Below are 19,268 nucleotides of genomic sequence, written 5' to 3'. Positions count from 1 at the left end.
CTTCTTTTTTTGCCCTAAAATATATCTTTTAGTCCTTTCTCTTTAATGAAATACAATTAGCTATAGTCCTTTTCTTACTTTCAATAATCGACTAACGTATTTTTGCGCAAAGTATTTCTCTATCTGTAACTGTCATCGCACAAATTACTCCCTTTTACGGAAATAGTTTGCGAAAATGTTAATATTATCAACGCGAGGGGCACATTCGAAGCTATTCTCTGCGAGGTTTTCTCTGCATGACTGTAATTTAGCCATATGAATTATCTCTGATAAAACTGATAAGATAAGCTGATAGATAAGTCAGATTTTGACATATTTTCAGATTAGATAATAGATAGATCAAGATGAGAAAGAGTGTATTGATTTCGGCTGACAGAAGCAACAGGATAAGAATTACTGAAAGGAGGACTAATAATGTTTAATGCTAGATATTCAATTGTGCAAGATTTATTACTTCGCAATTTTTTAATCGTTACTGTCGCTATGGATTCCTCTTCAATATTGAAGAGGATCATAATGAACGCGAATTTCAATTGAGAAAGGGCTGGTAGTTTAAGGTTTCTTCTTATCAAACACATTTAACTAATGGTATTCCATTTTGATAAAGGTATAGTTTAGTGGCAACTGCAATATATGTGGTGGTTTGGGTTTTTCATAGGCTGTATGTTAGGGATATGACCTAAATCTTCTATGTTATCAATCTTTTTAGATGGATTAAACTAACAGACACTAGTCCACTTTATTGTACTCTAGTAAAATGATATCTTCTGTAAAGGTAATATTGGTTATTATATAAGAACATCAACATACTTGGATGTGATATGTTTTATTTTAATGTATGATACATACTGCTCCAGCTTAACTTCTTTTATCTTTTCATCCTGTGATACTTGCTTACTATAAGTTAGTTACATTTTTCTAAAGAACAGTAAAGTAGCAAAAAATACATATTATATTATTATGAGTCCAGACACTTTAGGTTGGACAGCTGCCGATTGGGTTACTTTCCATCAATCTTCGACTCCTACAAACTCTTATTCGACTTTATTAGCTCTAATTAAATCTCAAAAGGTTGCCCCAGAAGATACAGCCTGGATTTCAATCGTCTCAGTGGAAAATTTAAGAAAACAATGGATGGTATTACAAACAAGAGATGATCACGAATCTTTACCTTTATTCGGTGTTCCTGTGGCTATCAAGGATAACATTGATGCTCGTGGGTTTGCCACTACTGCTGCTTGTCCATCTTACAGTTATCATCCAAAGAAGGATGCCACAGTTGTTCGTCTTCTAAGAGATGCAGGCGCAATTATCATTGGTAAGACCAATCTAGATCAGTTTGCTACAGGTCTAGTTGGTACAAGGTCTCCATATGGTAAAGTAACATGTGCGTTCAATAATGAATACGTATCTGGGGGTTCTTCTGCTGGTTCTGCTAAAGTAGTCGCTACAGGGATCGTACCTATTGCTCTTGGAACTGATACTGCCGGTTCTGGTCGTGTTCCTGCAGCTTTAAACAACCTGATTGGTTTAAAACCAAGTAAAGGTATCTTCTCATGTAATGGTGTCGTTCCAGCTTGTAAATCCTTAGATTGTGTGTCTATTTTCTCTTTGAACTTACCAGACGCCGAACTTTGTTTCAAGATTTTATGTAAACCAGATGCTGAAAATGATGAGTACTCGAGACCTTTCCCATCAAATCCATTAAGAAAATTTGGTACAAATGTTACTATTGCTATTCCAAAGGATATTCCATGGTATGGGGAAGTTGAAAACCCGAAACTTTATCGAAATGCAATTGAAATTTTAAAAAAGACAGGTGCTAATATTAAGATTCTAGACTTGGAACCACTACTTGATCTGGCTCGTTGTTTATATGAAGGACCATGGGTCGCTGAACGTTATCAAGCAGTAGGTCGTTTTTTGGAATCTAATCCACCAGTCGAAACGTTGGATCCAACAGTCACTGAAATTATTAAAGGAGGTGAACCTTTTAGAGCTACAGATTTTTTCAAATATGAATATAAGCGTAATAAAATCTTACAATCTATTCAAACTTTATTACAAGGAATTGATGTTGTTTGCGTTCCAACTTGTCCTTTGAATCCAACTTTGAAAGACATCGAAAATGAACCAATACTAGTCAACTCGAGACAAGGTACTTGGACAAATTTTGTTAATTTGGCTGATTTGGCTGCGTTGGCTGTTCCAGCTGGTTTTAGACCAGACGGTTTACCAAATGGTATCACATTATTAGGTAAGAAATTTAGTGATTATGCTCTATTAGAGCTGGCAGAGAGATATCTAAAACAATTATTCCCAACTCCAAATAGGCCACAAGGTATCTTTACTACGAAAGAAACCAGTAGAGCGATGTCTAATTTGCAAGGTCCTATGATTAGTTCAGATAAATCCGATTATATTAAATTGGCTGTTATTGGTGCTCATTTAAAGGATTTACCGCTACATTGGCAATTAGAGAAGGTTAATGCAACATTTATTTCTGAAACGAAGACTTCTAGAAACTACAAGTTGTATGCACTACCTAGAAACGGACCAATATTGAAACCTGGTTTGAGACGTGTTGCTGAAAATACGCCAGGCTCTTCATCTATTGCGTTAGAAATTTATGCAGTTCCAACAGAATTATTTGGACAATTTATTGCCATGGTTCCTGAACCACTTGGTATTGGTTCTGTTGAGCTTGAAAATGGTGAGTGGATAAAGTCTTTTATTTGTGAGGAATTTGGTTATGACGCAGAAGGATCTGTGGATATTACGCTATATGGTGGTTTTAAGGCCTATATTGAACACTTGAACAAAGAAGAAACAAAGTCAGTTAAACCTTTTGAAAGAGTATTAATCGCTAATAGAGGTGAAATAGCTGTAAGAATTATTAGTACGTTGAGGAAATTAGATATTACATCGATCGCGATTTATTCTGATCCGGATGAATATTCACAACATGTTGAAGATGCAGATATTTCTATACCATTACATGGTTCTACCGCTAGCGAAACATATTTAGATATTGAAAAGGTTATAAAAGGTGCCAAAGAATATAATGCAGATGCAATTATACCTGGCTATGGTTTCTTATCCGAAAATGCTGACTTTGCTGATAGATGTGAACAGGAAGGTATCGTATTTGTCGGGCCTTCGGGTGATATTATTAGGCAGCTGGGTTTAAAGCACTCTGCTAGAGAGATAGCTGAAGATGCAGGTGTTCCCTTAGTTCCTGGATCACCATTAATCTCTGAGCTTGATAAAGCTGTTCAAGTTGCTAGAACAATTGGCTATCCTATTATGGTTAAGTCTACAGCAGGTGGAGGTGGTATCGGTCTTAAAAGAGTGGATTCTGAAGAAGAACTAAAAAGTGTTTTTGCTACTGTACAACATCAAGGTAAATCATATTTCGGAAATGCAGGTGTTTTCTTAGAGAAGTTTATTGAAAATGCAAGACATGTCGAAATTCAAATCATGGGTGACGGTTGTGGTAACGCAATTGCTTTGGGTGAAAGAGACTGTTCATTACAACGACGTAATCAGAAGGTAATTGAGGAAACACCAGCTCCTAATCTATCAGAAAAAACTAGAAAGGACCTAAAGATGGCTGCTGAGAGCCTTGCTTGCCAATTGAAATATAAAACTGCAGGTACAGTTGAATTTATATATGATGAGAAATCTGAAACATTTTACTTCCTAGAGGTCAATACAAGATTACAGGTTGAACATCCAGTGACAGAAATGGTAACTGGTCTGGACTTAGTTGAAATGATGATAAAAATTGCGGCGGACGATCCACCAGACTTTTCTAAATTAAATGTCAGCTTGTCTGGTGCATCAATGGAGGCTCGTTTATATGCTGAAAATCCAGTCAAAGATTTTAGACCTTCCCCTGGGCAAATTGTGGATATTGAATTTCCGAAATGGGCAAGAGTTGATACTTGGGTCAAAAAGGGAACCATTGTTTCGTCTGAGTACGATCCTTTAATTGCAAAAATTATAGTTTACGGGAAAGATCGTTCTGAAGCATTGAGTAATTTGAATAAGGCTTTGCAGGAGACTAAAGTTTACGGATGTGTCACTAATATTGGATACCTAAGATCAATTGCTTCATCTTCTATGTTTGAAAATGTTGCTCTCTGTACAAGTACATTGAATTCTTACACCTACGATTCTGGATCTTTCGAAATTATTTTACCTGGTGCTCACACTTCTATTCAAGGTTATCCTGGTAGGAAAGGTTACTGGAGAATCGGTGTTCCTCCTTCTGGTCCAATGGATAGTTACTCTTTTAGGTTAGCAAACCGTATCGTTGGTAATAATCAAGATGAAGCTGGTATAGAAATTACGTTGACTGGTCCAACCATAAAATTTAATACGGATACTATTATTGCAATTGCAGGTGGATTCTGCCAACCTATACTAAATGGTGAAAAAATTGAACAATTTAAGCCAACCAATATCAAAGCTGGTGATACATTAGCTATTGGTAAGTTACAAAGTGGTTGCAGATCTTACTTAGCTATCAGAGGCTCAATAGATGTACCAAAGTATTTGGGCTCTAAATCAACGTTCACACTAGGTGAATTTGGTGGTAATAATGGAAGAGTTTTGAAAACGGGTGATGTATTATTCTTACAACCGTCAATTGCACTATGTGATGCTGAGGCCGCTCCATTATCTTTAATTCCAAAAATCAGTACAAAGAATTGGACTATTGGTGTTACTTGTGGACCACATGGTTCGCCGGATATTTTTAAAGAGGAATACATTAAGGAGTTCTTGAATGAGAAATTTGAGGTGCATTACAACTCTAATAGATTTGGTGTTAGATTAATTGGTCCAAAACCTAAGTGGTCTAGAACTGACGGTGGGGAAGGTGGTTTGCATCCCTCTAATGCTCACGATTATGTTTATTCTCTAGGTGCTATTAATTTTACTGGAGATGAACCTGTTATCATCACATGTGATGGTCCATCTTTAGGAGGTTTCGTGTGTGCGGCTGTTATTCCAGAAGGTGAACTGTGGAAGGTTGGTCAAGTAAAACAAGGTGATCAAATCCGATTTGTTCCGATTTCTTACGATTCCGCTAGGAGTCTCCAAAAATCACAGGATATTGCAATCAATGAATTTAATGATGGTTTATTAGAGGTGTTGGATGAAAATTTGATTCTATCAGCCTACGAAGATCCCGTATTATACGTCATAGAAGGAATAACAGCTACAAATCCTAAGGTTACTTATAGACAAGCTGGCGATAGATATGTTTTGGTTGAATATGGTGAAATAAGTATGGACTTAAATTTGTCCTACAGAATTCATTCTCTAATTAAATTAATTGAGAAATACAAAACTGTCGGCATAATTGAGATGTCTCAAGGTGTCAGATCGGTCCTAATCGAATTTGATGGTTACAAAATGTCACAACAAGTTCTTCTAGAAATATTAATTGCTTATGAAGACGAAATAAACTTTGATGAGAATTGGAAAGTTGAATCCAAGGTTTTTAAATTACCAGTAACATTTGAGGATTCGAAGACACTCGAATGTGTGACAAGATACAAAGAAACTATTAGATCTACAGGCCCATGGTTACCTAATAATGTCGATTTTATTGCAGGTGTTAATAATATTGATCGCAAAGATGTACATGATATGGTATTCTCAGCAAGATTTATGGTATTGGGTTTAGGTGATGTATTTTTAGGATCTCCATGTGCTGTTCCACTTGATCCAAGACAAAGATTCCTAGGAAGCAAATATAACCCGTCAAGAAGTTATACTGAAAAAGGTTTGGTGGGTCTTGGTGGTATGTATATGTGCATTTACGCCGCTTCAAGTCCTGGTGGTTATCAGTTAGTTGGTAGGACCATTCCTATATGGGATAAACTATCTTTAGAGAAACATACTTCCCATCCATGGTTAGTCTCACCTTTTGATCAAATTGAATTTTATGAGGTTAATGAAGCTAGACTGGATAGTGATACTCGTGACTGGGAAAATGGTAAATTTGATGTCCAAATCGAAGAAACATTATTTGATCATCGTGAATACCTAAATTGGATTGAAGAAAATAAAGATTCCATTCACATATTTCAACAAAGTCAAGATTCTGGCTTAAAAGAAAAATTTATTAAATTAATTGAGGGATCCGATATGGAAGTTAAGAAATCTGGAGACAAGAAAATAATACCGGTAGAAGAATTCCCTGAAAACACACAATTGGTATACTCTGAATTTGCTGGTCGTTTTTGGAAAAATGTCGTCTCTTCTGGCGATTATGTAAAGGAAGGCGAGGCATTGATTATTATTGAAGCCATGAAAACAGAAATGATAGTCGCTGCAACAACAGCTGGTAAAGTTCTTAGAGTTTTCCACGAGAATGGTGACATTGTAAATTCTGGAGATCCAGTTGTAATCATTGAATCATGCTAATTACTTTTTATTTATCTATTTAATGTATACTATTAAACTAACAAAAAAATATGTTCTTATTATTAAAAATTCAAGATTTTTTCCATTCAATTGTATTGTTTTTTTATGAATATTAATATTACTTCCTTAATAGTATGTTATGTGGTGTTATTTACATTGTGCATATTTCAGAGACAGAAAAATGAAGTAACATTTTGAGACGATAGTCTATGTGGCACCATGAGCAAATCCAGCATTATTATTTCCATGTTCAATTAGTGGAGTTTCACTATCTTTTGAAGTTCTTGTAGAATCTGTACTTGGTGGTTGATAAATACTATTTGTATTTTGTCTCAAATTGATGGATGCTTTTGAAATGGCCATTCTCTTTAAGATTCTCTTCTTTTGAAATTTCACTGGTAAGAAAGGGATATAACCGTGTTGTTCTTCAACTATTAACAATTTTAATGCACCGATCAATACTAACCAATATATGTTATAACTGATAACAGAGCCATATGTCGCACTATTAGTCCATCCAAAAATGGCAGTCAGGATCATCCATCCACCATCTTTTTCACCATTACAACAATTTACATGCCATATGGAACGTACTATATCATAAGAACCCGGACCATTACCTATTTCAGTCATATCTTGGCCGTTACATTTATTAACATAGTCTTGCACTTCTAGCTGCCATACACCTTTAGAAAATAACCCAGATGCAATTAGATACAGAAAACAAGTAGTTACTACTAAACAAATTTTCAAAGACAAAGAACTGGAATATTTGAAAAAATAGTAACCAAAGATACCACTAACACAAACAGCTAAAAGCATGGATAATGGGATTGAGGTTAATGGTTGATCAATACCAACACCACCAATAAATACAACAGCTTCAAGTCCTTCTCTTAATGTTGTAACAAATGGTAATATGAAAAAGGCATATTTTTCACTAAATTTAACTGCATTATCTGCATTATCCTTGAACATTTTCCCACGGTCAGAGTAAATGATGGATGCCAATTTAATTCTAAATTTCTCCCTAAGTTTACCCATCCTCAAAAAGAATAATCCCATAACTGATATAATGACAGAAGCAACAATACTTAGGATACCTTCGTAATAATGTTCACTTAATGACCAAAGATCAGATCCAATATGATAGAAGATTGTGATGAAGGAACCACCGATCAGTAAACATAACAACAAACCTAGTGCACCACCCGAAATAATTTGAATCTTTAATTTTGAATAAAGTTTGGATGAATCACCAGGTTGAATATCTTGACTTTCTGTGTTTGCAGTTTCAAATTCTTCTTCTTCTTCTTCTATCGTTAAGTGGTTATCAATCATCGGAGCTGTCTCTGGATTTGTAGATAGTTGCGAAGATCCTACACTTACATCAGTATTATTTATATCGGTTTCATTCTGGATTGAGTTCTTGTCATTCACTGAGAGTGCTTGTCTGACTATGGTTAGTAGAATGGAAACAATAATTACAATTTCCAAGGACTCCCTTAAAAAGATGAAGAAAATTTGAAATGAGAAATAATCTTCAAACCTCATCTTCAATAAACTAATTTCTAGCAAAATATGATATATTTTTAATAGCGTAGTTTAGCTGATATAGAATATTATACTATTCTTATTCTTTTTATTCTTCTTCCTCTTCTTCTTATTCTTGTGGTAATGTTAGTTATTTCGTTGAAAGGACCCAGGTGCAATTTTTAAAGCATCCCTTTGTCTCTAACCTCGCGCCCTCTCTTTCTTTCACTTAATAAAACTTCTTCCTGTTCAGCAAAAGACAAAATATATATGAGAAACATCTTAATTTGTAACTAAAAACCCAAATAAAAGAGAGGAACGCCATGAATTAATAGTATAATTCGGTGTATTTGAATATTTTGCTTTGATGGTGACAACATAGTTTAACTGTTGTTCTTGGAGGAGGAAGGTAGCGATAACTAAAAGGTACTATGCCTCACATTATAATCTATGCAGATATATATATTTATATATATAAATATATAAATAGTTGTACATCAAGTATTATACAGTCGAATTTTTCCTAAACTTGAATAGAGGTTTGCTCCGTGTTATCATTATTTCTTCTTATCGATACCAGGTGGCATCTTGTAGCCAGCGGCATTGAAATAATTTCTTGTACAGAAATAATAATCTAGCCATGTATTGTCTGTTTCTGGGTCACAAGTACATTTGTTTTGTAATCTGATAGGTTCTTCGATTGGACAAGAGTAAAAATCTGGATGATGGAATCCTAACCCATCAAAGAAATGAAGTTCAGATTTATCTAATAACAATGCAGCAGCAATCGAGTGGACTGGTGCATCACCCCATCTTTCATAGAAAAACCCACCACTGTTATCAAGGTATTCAAAATATTTTCTGTAGGCATCTGATCTGTAGAAATCAAGAGAGACGATCTCAAAGTTACTCCAGAAATGACACATATTGTATGTGTCGCCACCATCATTTGATACAAAGCCCATTAAATTATCCTTGGCAATGTAGTTGGGGAATTTGTTTGCAAATTGTTTAACAGTTTTCCATAGAGAACGAATGGTTTGTTCATATTCACTGACAGATAATATAAACCCATATTTCTTATTATTCACCTTCATGAATTTGAAAAGATCGTATTGGATATCACAGAAAATGGTAATATCAGTATCAACTCTCCAATAGTATTCATACTCGTCTAATAATTCACTTTGCCAGAAAAACCCAGATTGATAACGGCACATATGTCTATATGGGGTTGAAGTACCATAAGGTACATCAAGCTCTTGAAACTCTTTTTTGGCCTTTTCGTACTTCTTCATATCAATAAATGAAGGAATTGACCAATGTTCCTTAGGAATCACACCATACTTAACTTTCCCTGAAATTAAAGCACTTGTCACTTTCTTAAATTCATCAGAGAATGGTTTATCGTTTAAAAATACCCAATCGTAATGATATCTGTTGTTAAAACGATCTTCTACGTGTCTAATAGTCTTCACAAGCTCCCAAAGGTCAGCATTTCTTGCAAGAGTAACCATGGCCGCTCTAACCTTAATACCATCATCAAGAGGTTGTGTAACACCTTGAGATTTGTCAGTGAAAGGAACTAAATAGTCGTCAGATAGTCTAGCAGCATTTATAGGACTTGAGTCAAACGAATTTTGAACCAAAGGCATGTTATTGAAACTATTGGCCACTTGATTATGTGTTGGTGATGGAGTGTGTAATAAAAACACTAAAGTTAACATTATTACGAAACCAATGAAGGAAACTCTGATTCCCTTCTGGTATTTCCTAACCAAAATCGCCGACTTGGGCATTAATCTTTTCTTGTGTTCTAAATTTGGATTACCCATTTTATTATAATATTACAAATAACGTACAGTCCTGACTTGATAGAATTGAATAATTTCCTTTTACGTATTCTTCTTTTTATATGTCACACACGAAGCTATAGAAAATAACAACTTGAACTTCGACTCTTGCCAACTTTCAATGCAAATTTATACTACCAAAAAAAGAAGTTCCTTCGTAATAGTGTATAGCAAAGATATCACTTTTTGTAGAGAGTAGTAATTATATATATGTGTGCACCTCCCAGACTGCTCTGACGTGACTGTCACCCTTTGATATGAGACTTCAATAGCCAAACTACTCTTGAAATATGTACTGTTTCATTGAACAATTGATGGCTCAGTTTGTTGTCACACTGTAAAAAAGGCGAGAATTTTTCAGTATCGTGTTGTGGCAGCGACTAGTTAAGAATGAGCTGGAATAAACGGAAACAGGACCCTCAATATCTCATTGATCATGTTTTATACAACTAATTGGTAAATGGTAAATGATTTAACTGGCTGTTCTTCATTGGGAGGTGTTTTTGATAAGGTTTGTATGCATAATTTTTACATAGCGTGAAAAGAATTAATGATTGAGTCTTCTGAGGATAATTTGCAAAAATTGGATATTATACAATATGCCTGTTCTCTAGATGGGCAACCAATATCAGGGAAAAGTGTTCACGATATTGTTGAGTCATATACAGATGGACCTCAGTTAGCAAGACAAGTATCTGCCTCTGTAAACGATTTCAGAACTAGATTTATAATGGAACATGAGTCTTTTGTGACTATTCGTAATATTCAAATTAGGGTAAATCATAATCTCTCAAGGATATTTGATACTGATGATGAAGATACGGAGATCGACTTCTTTATTCATGGATTGGGAGGAAATTTAGAACAATTTGAACCAATACTCAGATTGGATGATCTCTGTAATAGGTATTTCATCGCTATTGATCTTCCAGGATTTGGGAAAAGCGAAGAATATGTTGATTATTCTATGGGTACTATAGTCGATGTGGTTCACGAAACATTGATTAAAATATTGCAAGATAGTAACAAAAAGAAATCCAATATTAAATTCAACGTTATAGGACATTCAATGGGTTGCTATATATCTTTACATTACTTCCAAAAATATATTGCAGATTTTCACTTACGATCTCTGATTCTACTATCCCCACCTAAAGTATATATTCCACAATTACGAAAAGGTTATTCTGTTACTCAATTAGGGTTATACGCTTTATCTGTATTTCCATCTGCTTTCGATTATTATAGAACACGTTTCGATCAAAGTAGAGGATTAAAAAGCTCTGGTATTAGGGATTTCTTCCATAATAATTCACATGATAATATTGATTTACAATATAGGAAGTTATGGCAATATCAAAATAATATTCAAATTAAAAGTAAAAGTATAGTTGGTTATTTAAGGGGTTGGGAACAGATAGATTGGGGGAATTTGGATGATTTAATAAAATCTCAAAGTTTGAATTCCTCGATTAAATTATTGATTATCGGTGGAAATCAGGATGCAATAACGCCGATATCTGACATTCAAATGTTTTTCGATACTCTACCAATTGTCAATGACAAGAGATTGGAGATTATTGAAAGTTGTTCCCATAATATTTGTTTTGATTGTCCAGAAAAAATATGTAAGATATTTCTTAAGGATGTCTTGAAACAAGTATAACTAAAAGAAGGTATTGCTACTCACTAGCTAGTTATCTACATATATATATATTCAGTTTGGTGGCTTATAGATTTCGCAGTAATTAAAAAAAAAGTTTATTGTATTAAATGCAGTCATAGGTCATAAGTTTATGTATAAAATGGAATTAAAATATGTATTAATGGTGGGGAGTAGTTATTTTTTGTAATTTTTTGTACTTTTTTGTTTTCTTTCTTGTCTTAAATAGCTTACCAATATATGGCGTTATCTTAGTTATTGGAATGCTGAATACTTTGGGTTGTAATTAATAATATGATTTTTGTATGTTTGTCTTAATCACCTCTATAGTAATTATTTTCTCCAATATTTCTTCTCAACTCAGTATTTCTCAATTCCCAAACTCTAGCGATCAATGCGTGTGTTAAACGATCAATTCTTTGAATTGGATCCTTTGGTAAATGTTCGTTCCGTGATGTAACCCTGTTGAAGTTTTCATCCTTACAGAGTCTAACACTTATGGAGACATTTTGAGAGGTAACTCTCGAGATCTTATAAGTTGTTGGACGGTCACTTTTAATGATAGTCAGCCTAAAATTAATATGGTTTGTTTCCTCTTCTGTATTACCATATTTAATTGGTAAAATGTTTGATGTCTCTAAAATCGAAACATCATGAGTTTTCATCATAGCTTCATAATATTTTTCAGTTTTGATTCTATATAACTCTTCTAATTGGAAGTCATCCATCTTTAATATTTCGTCAAGAACAATGATAGTGGTCACATCATGTAGGTTACCTTTACATGACCAAGGGAAGTTTCTATTCATACCAGATTTTAAGAAACTTAGGGACATTGATTTATTCTCATAATCACATCTTTTATCATTATTGGCAAAAGTACCTAGTATAAAGTACTTAACCATGTTTTGTCTACACCAGACACTACCATCCATACGCACAGTTTTCAAAGAACTATATTTATTAATATCTAATAAACTTTCAAATATAGTGGATGGATTTAATTTCATTAATTGATCTCTATTCTTAGATTGACGTCTGATGCCTTCTCTGTTTTTTGTCTTTGAATCGATTGGTTTAGGGTAATCATCAGGCTTTGTAGTAGCTGAAGTATACCACGAACTATTAATTGTAACACTCGAATTTCTTCTATGTTCAATAATTGAACCATCATCATTGACTTGATCATAAGTTTCAATATTCTTATTAGAATCAGTCATATAAACCACTTCAAGAGAATCCTCTGCCGAAGAAGCTATTTCAGACTCTCTAACCGCAGGTAATAATAAAGAACTAATCTTTCTTACGGGTGTACAATTGATCACTTTAAAATCATTGAATAAAACAATATTAGATAAGTTAATATCTTCCAAATTAGGACAATTGTTCAATATATGTAGGATATACCCCAATGGTAAATCACGATAAGGAGCGTATTTCAATAATGTTCTACTGGTATATGGATGACGTGATTTCAATGGTTTTTCTAATAAAAATGAAATCGAGGGATTATTGTTTTGTGAAGGTGACGATGAAGATTGATCAGACTCTTTTTGCAAGATACCATTCCCCATTGAAGGAGAATCTTGGATGGATCCAGCTAATGCAGTTGATGAAGGTGTTATGGTTGATATTGTTGTCTCAGCAGGTGTTAGTACCGTAGGTGGTGGAGTTCTCTCCTTTCTAGCTATAATTGCAGCAGATGAAGAAGAACCTGCTCTTCTGTGTTTGGGTCTCAGTTTCATATTGTACCATTTTGAAATAGAATTCATCGAATTGGAGTTTTTATTTAACGATTTGTCATTAGTTAATGGTGTTTTTGTTTGACTAATATTCCCATTGGATGAAACCACCGAATTTGCTCTTTGTCTCGAAGATGATACAATAGAGCTACTTCTGTTTCTTGATGAAGATCTCGTAGAAGGGTTAGAATTAGCAGATGTCAAGGAGACATGAGAATTATTTTGGAAAGTAGACATTATACTACTTGTAATGGAACTTACAGAACTTGACGATCTTGTTCTCCCACGAGATCCTGGAGATTTGTCATTATCAATAAATCCAATTGAATAATTGCCATTAGTAGCGACCGATGTTGCAGATGAGGATGCCATAGATGAAATTGATGAAGGTCTTGAAATTGCTCTCTTTAAATTATAACTGTTTAACGCTGGGGATTCGTTTTTATGTCTCCAATCCCTCCAGCCAGCAAAGGCAATATTATCATCAAAATAGTCAGGTCCTACGATTTGTGATGGAGGTGGACTATTCTCTTTCGATTCGGTGTCGTTATTGTTGTTATTAATAATTTTAGGAATGATCCCATTCTTTAAATGAGACAAATCTAAAGAACGAACATATTTCCCATTATCTGGATGTAATCTTAATGATGTAACGAACTGTGCAACCCTATAAGTTGAAGTAAATTCTGGGTTCTTATACAATACTAATTTAGCAGCAGCATTAAATTTTCTTGAGACTAAAGTTAAAGATAAGATATCCTGAGTTGAAACAAAGGTCATCGACATGATATGGGTTAGAATCTCAGAAGGTAATTCATTGATATCTGCCAATATCTCTGGGAATACCACAGGGAACAATTCCACGAAACAACCTTGTTGTTGATTTTTCATAGATGACGATACTGACCTACGTCTATTTTTCTTTATACTATTATGTGATTTCGAAGAAAAAATTGAAAACGAATCAGAGGAAGAGTCTCTCAATTTACTCTTTATCTTCCTTGAAGACGATGTAATTAATGATTTATATTTTGATCTCATCTTTGATTTAGATTTAGATTTCCTTACAGAATCAGTCTCAGCATCATTATTTATGTTTTTGTTACTGTCGTTTTTTGGCTCTAGATAGTTGTCAGGAATAGTTGAAGTTGCCATATTTCTAGTAGCACCAGTACTTTTAGTACTACTAATACCAGCATCTTTACTCACAGTACCATGTTTATATGATGATGAACTCGTCCTAGTGATGTTCTCTTTCTTGGTGTTAGGAGAATCAGAGTACAATTTATTGTATACTGAGGTCCCATACCTAGAGTAATTATTGCTCACGATATTCACCTTCTGCAACTTGCTCGAACTTCCCCACGCCATTTTCTTCTCTTTTTTTTTCTTTGCCTTTTTTTGATTTCCTTGGGAAGTTACTCCAATGTTCTATATCTTTTCTCCCTAATGAGGTACTAACCGGAAACTGAGAATTTAAGAATCAACTTGGTTCGTCGAATTAACCAAAGAAAAAACTTTTTAGCCAAACCACGTCCTCCCTATCCCAGTATATATATATACCTGCATGTACCTTGGAGATATCAGTTTATCTAACCATATGGAGGTATTCTCCTTCTATACTGCTTGATTCCGAAACCCCACCAGGAAAACTTTTTTTTCAGTGTGTGCGTGTGTGTCTCCGGGTATTTCTGTGGTCCGGAGACAGAAATAGAAAGAGACATTTTCTTTCCTTCCACCCACAAACAGTCGTAGAACGGAGGTACCCTTGCCAATGTACCCCGCACCGATAAGGTGTTTCCCACGGAGTTTTCTCTGGGTGGCTCGGTGTCTCGGGTGCTTTCTCTCGGGAAAAACAAGGAGAATTCGGCCGAGACCGTCCGGCCGACGTTGGCGGTAATAGAAGAGAGGTTATGTACTTGAGTTGTTTTTTATTATTTAGATGCTTATATTACAAATTGACATGCGAGTGGCCAGCAGATGGGGTGTCTTTGTGGCAGCATGTACGTCTCACTCAGCCATGGCTGTGGGTGGGGGGCAAACAGAGGGGGGGAGAGGGAGAGGAAGAGTCGATAACATTGCTGATGCTCAATGCTTTGAGTTAGACCTGGGTGCTACTATCGAATACGTTTACTTTAAGTTCTTCACTCCATATCTTGATCTACGTCTTCGGCTGAGGTGGCAGCGAGCACAGGTGCGTTCCCTAATGGAGATCTCTCCTGTGTTTGGGGTTCTAAAGTCTCATCATCGACAAACTTCAAGATAGTACCGTCGTTAATTAGATGCCAGACGTTCAAATAACTGTACTCTTGGATACAGTTGGTCAATTGTAACATGGTAAAACCTCTGGATCTTACAGTCTTCATGATACTGTCATATGATAATGCATTGCTTTCACGGCCTGGAATATTAGCATTATCTTGAGACAATTTCTTAATGATAGTGAAGATCTTAGTGGTTGGGTTTTCATCCTCACGGTTTTGACGTTTTTCTTGATATAACGATTCCTTGGACACACGTAATAATCTTAAAGCCTCTTCAACATCTTCAATATCAACAGTTGATGCTAATCTTAATTTGGCTAATGCTTGAGACATTCTAATTATACCTAGTAATGTTCTCGGCGTGGCCTGACCAAACGAAAATTTGGAGTCCATTTCACGTTTAGAATCCTGTCTTAAACGGATATAGGCTTGGACCACATATTCATTAACGTCACTACTTAGGATTGGACGCATAGTCTTTGCAAATGCAATGAATTCACGCATTATTGAAGAATCCACAGGTTCAAAATCTAAATCAGGTTGCTTATTATGCATATGGACATAAGCAACATGTTCTGCAAGTTTTTCATCACTTTCTCTCTCTGGAGTATCTAACATTAAAAACATGATATCAAATCTAGATAATAATGCAGCAGGTAAGTTAATATTTTCTAATGGTGATAATCTTGGATTATATCTACCATATACAGGATTAGCTGCAGCTAAAATAGAGGCTCTAGCGTTCAGGGTGGTATTAATACCAGCTTTAGAAATGGATATAGTTTGTTGTTCCATGACTTCATGAATAGCAGTTCTATCACTTTCATCCATCTTATCAAATTCATCAATACAACAGATACCATTATCTGAAAGAACTAAAGCACCACCTTCTAAGATCATCTCGTCAGTCACAGGATCTCTCATCACAGCAGCTGTCAAACCAACACCTGAAGAACCTTTACCAGTAGTATAAACACCTCTTGGAGTAATCTTACAAATAGACTTCAATAATTGAGATTTAGCAACACCGGGATCACCCATTAAACAAACATTAATATCACCTCTAATCTTCATACCATCACCAACACGTTTATCAACACCACCAACTAATAATAGCAATAGGGCCTTTTTAACATCTAAGTTACCATAAATTTCAGGAGCAATAGATTTGGCTAATCTGTTGTAAACGTCACCTTCAGAAACAATATTAGCAACACGAGCCTCAGCTTCTGGTGTTAGGGCAAAAGAACCAAATTTCTTCTTATGTTGACGAACAAATTGAGCTTCCAAATATGTCTCGGTTAATAAACCAGCCTTTAAAGCTCTGAAACCAGTGTAAGGTGCAGGCAAAAATATACCGCTTACATCGACAGTATCACCAGGTGTCAATGATCTAACAAGATCACCGTTTACATGGATAGTTAAAGATCTTGGAATATGACCAACTGGAACTTGTTGAGATAATTCTTGGATTTTACATTCTTGGAAAGCACTGAATTTAGAGGCTCTTGTACTCATAAATAATTGACCTCTAGTTTGATTTTGAGCACATTCTCTAGAAGAGCATTCAGTCAAAGGAGTAAATGTTCTAGTATTGACTTCTTGGAACACTTCATACCCACATTGGTCGCAAGTATACGCTATCACGGTTACTGCTGGTTTGACATCTGAAACTCTGGTGACAATACCTCTAACGGTAATCAATTGACCGATAAAATCACCTTTCACTTGTCTAACAGACAAAGGCTTTGAAGTATGTCTTTTAATACCATTTTTGTGATGACGATAAGCAGCACGTTTTGATAGAGGTTTAAAATATAAGAAATAACGTCTTGTTAAATTTGCTGGGAATAATTCTGTCTCATCTTCCGCAATTTCTCTTAAAGCTTGAGATTGAGAAGAGTTAGGATCATTTTCATTTCCTAGAGAATGTTCTGTTCTTAGTTCATTTGATCTATCAGATATCAGTCTTTCATTTCTTAATCTTCTTTGAGTTAATATAACATCCAAGACATCATCTTTGTAATTGATTTCCTTGGTTGGTAAAGGTAATACATCATCTACAACACGAGAAAATAATTCTGTAAAATGTTGGGCATTTTCTTCAATGTTAGAAACTAAATCTAGATTACTTGTAGAACTGTTTGAAATAAATTTTTCATTTTGGAATTGTAAAACATCGTCCAATTCAATCAAAATAGTGTTAAGATCCCTGTTTGCTACTTTTTGTAAAATTTTCATATACTTAGGTCCTTTACCAATTTCTTCATCAAGGTCTTCATCTTCATTCTCTTCTTCCAAAGTGGTAACATCTTGTTTAAAATGAGTTAAAAAATCGTTAATATCAGTCTTTAAAGCTGTATAATCGATATTCAATTGTAAAGAAGGTAAGGCAGCGTTCATCTTGAATGGTTATATCTATTCACGGTAATATTTAAGTTTATTGTAGTTGTCTCTAAACGTTAAACTTTTTTTCTTTTTATGTGGGCAGTGGTTGTTGTTGTTATTTTTCACTTTTGGTAGCCGTTGTAAGTTGAATATCTTGACCAAATGAAGAAAAACACTAGTAATTATACTGGTGAATGTGGATTAAATTTTAATGCTAAAAATTTAAGAATGAATTTGAATAAAAAGTATGCTATTGATTTAAATGGATTGAATCAGAATAAAAGAACATTAATAACAGAAAGTGTAAACGTAAGTTATTCAAAAAAGGTCTGAAAACGCTTCCAATGAAAGAAAATATAAAAAAAAGTCCTTCTTGGTGCCCCGAAACCGCAATTATTCCTAATCGGGTAATATAATTTCTCGATGTTTTCTTTTTTTTCCCGTTTGGCGATTCTTGATTTTTATCACTTAGTACGTTATGCGATTGAACTCTGAGATTGTATTTCGAAATATTAAGGTCATCCAACAATTAAATATAATAAACCAGGATGTTCTACATAATTGTTGTTAAAAAGTTGGATTCTTGTCAATTTTATACAGTATTTGAAATATGCGATACAAATCAAGTACCATTGAAAGGTTTGTATTCTTTTATACAGGACAAACGTTAATAAAGGAAGCTATTAATAACTTAGGCTTTATATTTCCATCCACCATTCTTATCTAATAAAATAATAATACATATGAGGTAAATTATCAGTTTGTTCGTTTTTTTAACAGGTTTATCTCCATGGCAACTTCAGTTGTCTTTTCATATTTACTTATATATCTCTATCTTTTCTTTTTTTTGTATTCTAGCATACTTATGTACCATAGTACTCTATACAATTCAGGCGGACACATCTAGCGTGGTATGCAACCCCCCTCGTATCTTACAATCTGTTCTATCTTTCCCGACTGCAATTATGTCTTTTTCTCTTTTTGCAATACCGTCTTACGAGTGGATTACTAATTTATTATGATTTCGATTACCTAAAAAGTAAAGTGCGAATCACTTTTTTTGTGCCTCCGGTAACAGGTTGCCATGGCAAAATGGAATTTTTTTTTTTTTTGTTACTACAGGAAACTAAAATACTTTCAAGAATTGATGATGCCTTAATTTATCTTCGATTAGGAAAAAGGAGAATGTCGTTGTCATATATAAAGTTGATGAAAATTATGCTCATTCACTTATGAATCAATTTTTTTACGGTATTAGATGAGCCAATATTAAAATTCAAATTTAGCACCAAAACTATTATCATATATAAATAAACGATCTCCAATTATCGCAGTTCTAAAATAATTATGTTATCTAATATTTTATTAAAACAAAACCAACTTA

The 19,268-nt window shown here is 34.5% G+C and overlaps 6 protein-coding genes across 6 annotated transcripts; 2 read left to right on the top strand and 4 right to left on the bottom strand.

Moving 5' to 3' along the window:
- Positions 1-960: 960 nt before the first annotated feature.
- Positions 961-6,441, top strand: DUR12 (bifunctional urea carboxylase/allophanate hydrolase; the record flags this gene model as incomplete). The annotated part of the gene is made up of 1 exon (XM_041549606.1): positions 961-6,441. The coding sequence occupies one exon, from the start codon at positions 961-963 to the stop codon at positions 6,439-6,441; it is 5,481 nt and encodes a 1,826-aa protein (XP_041405540.1).
- Positions 6,442-6,648: 207 nt separating this feature from the next.
- On the bottom strand, positions 6,649-7,995 carry FTH1 (Fth1p; the record flags this gene model as incomplete). Its single annotated transcript, XM_041549605.1, has 1 exon — positions 6,649-7,995. One exon carries the CDS (start codon positions 7,993-7,995, stop codon positions 6,649-6,651), a length of 1,347 nt encoding a protein of 448 aa, XP_041405539.1.
- Positions 7,996-8,531: 536 nt separating this feature from the next.
- KTR3 (mannosyltransferase KTR3) lies at positions 8,532-9,809 on the bottom strand (the record flags this gene model as incomplete). The annotated part of the gene is made up of 1 exon (XM_041549604.1): positions 8,532-9,809. The coding sequence occupies one exon, from the start codon at positions 9,807-9,809 to the stop codon at positions 8,532-8,534; it is 1,278 nt and encodes a 425-aa protein (XP_041405538.1).
- A 568-nt stretch (positions 9,810-10,377) lies between these two features.
- LDH1 (triacylglycerol lipase) lies at positions 10,378-11,493 on the top strand (the record flags this gene model as incomplete). The annotated part of the gene is made up of 1 exon (XM_041549603.1): positions 10,378-11,493. The coding sequence occupies one exon, from the start codon at positions 10,378-10,380 to the stop codon at positions 11,491-11,493; it is 1,116 nt and encodes a 371-aa protein (XP_041405537.1).
- A 311-nt stretch (positions 11,494-11,804) lies between these two features.
- On the bottom strand, positions 11,805-14,603 carry COS111 (Cos111p; the record flags this gene model as incomplete). Its single annotated transcript, XM_041549602.1, has 1 exon — positions 11,805-14,603. One exon carries the CDS (start codon positions 14,601-14,603, stop codon positions 11,805-11,807), a length of 2,799 nt encoding a protein of 932 aa, XP_041405536.1.
- A 773-nt stretch (positions 14,604-15,376) lies between these two features.
- Positions 15,377-17,899, bottom strand: MCM7 (DNA replication licensing factor MCM7; the record flags this gene model as incomplete). Its single annotated transcript, XM_041549601.1, has 1 exon — positions 15,377-17,899. One exon carries the CDS (start codon positions 17,897-17,899, stop codon positions 15,377-15,379), a length of 2,523 nt encoding a protein of 840 aa, XP_041405535.1.
- Positions 17,900-19,268: the final 1,369 nt, after the last annotated feature.

This window comes from Maudiozyma barnettii, assembly GCF_903064755.1.
Source record: "Maudiozyma barnettii strain CLIB 1767 genome assembly, contig: KABA2_03, whole genome shotgun sequence".
Classification (NCBI taxonomy): domain Eukaryota; kingdom Fungi; phylum Ascomycota; class Saccharomycetes; order Saccharomycetales; family Saccharomycetaceae; genus Maudiozyma; species Maudiozyma barnettii.
This window is presented reverse-complemented; position numbering and strand designations above follow the sequence as displayed.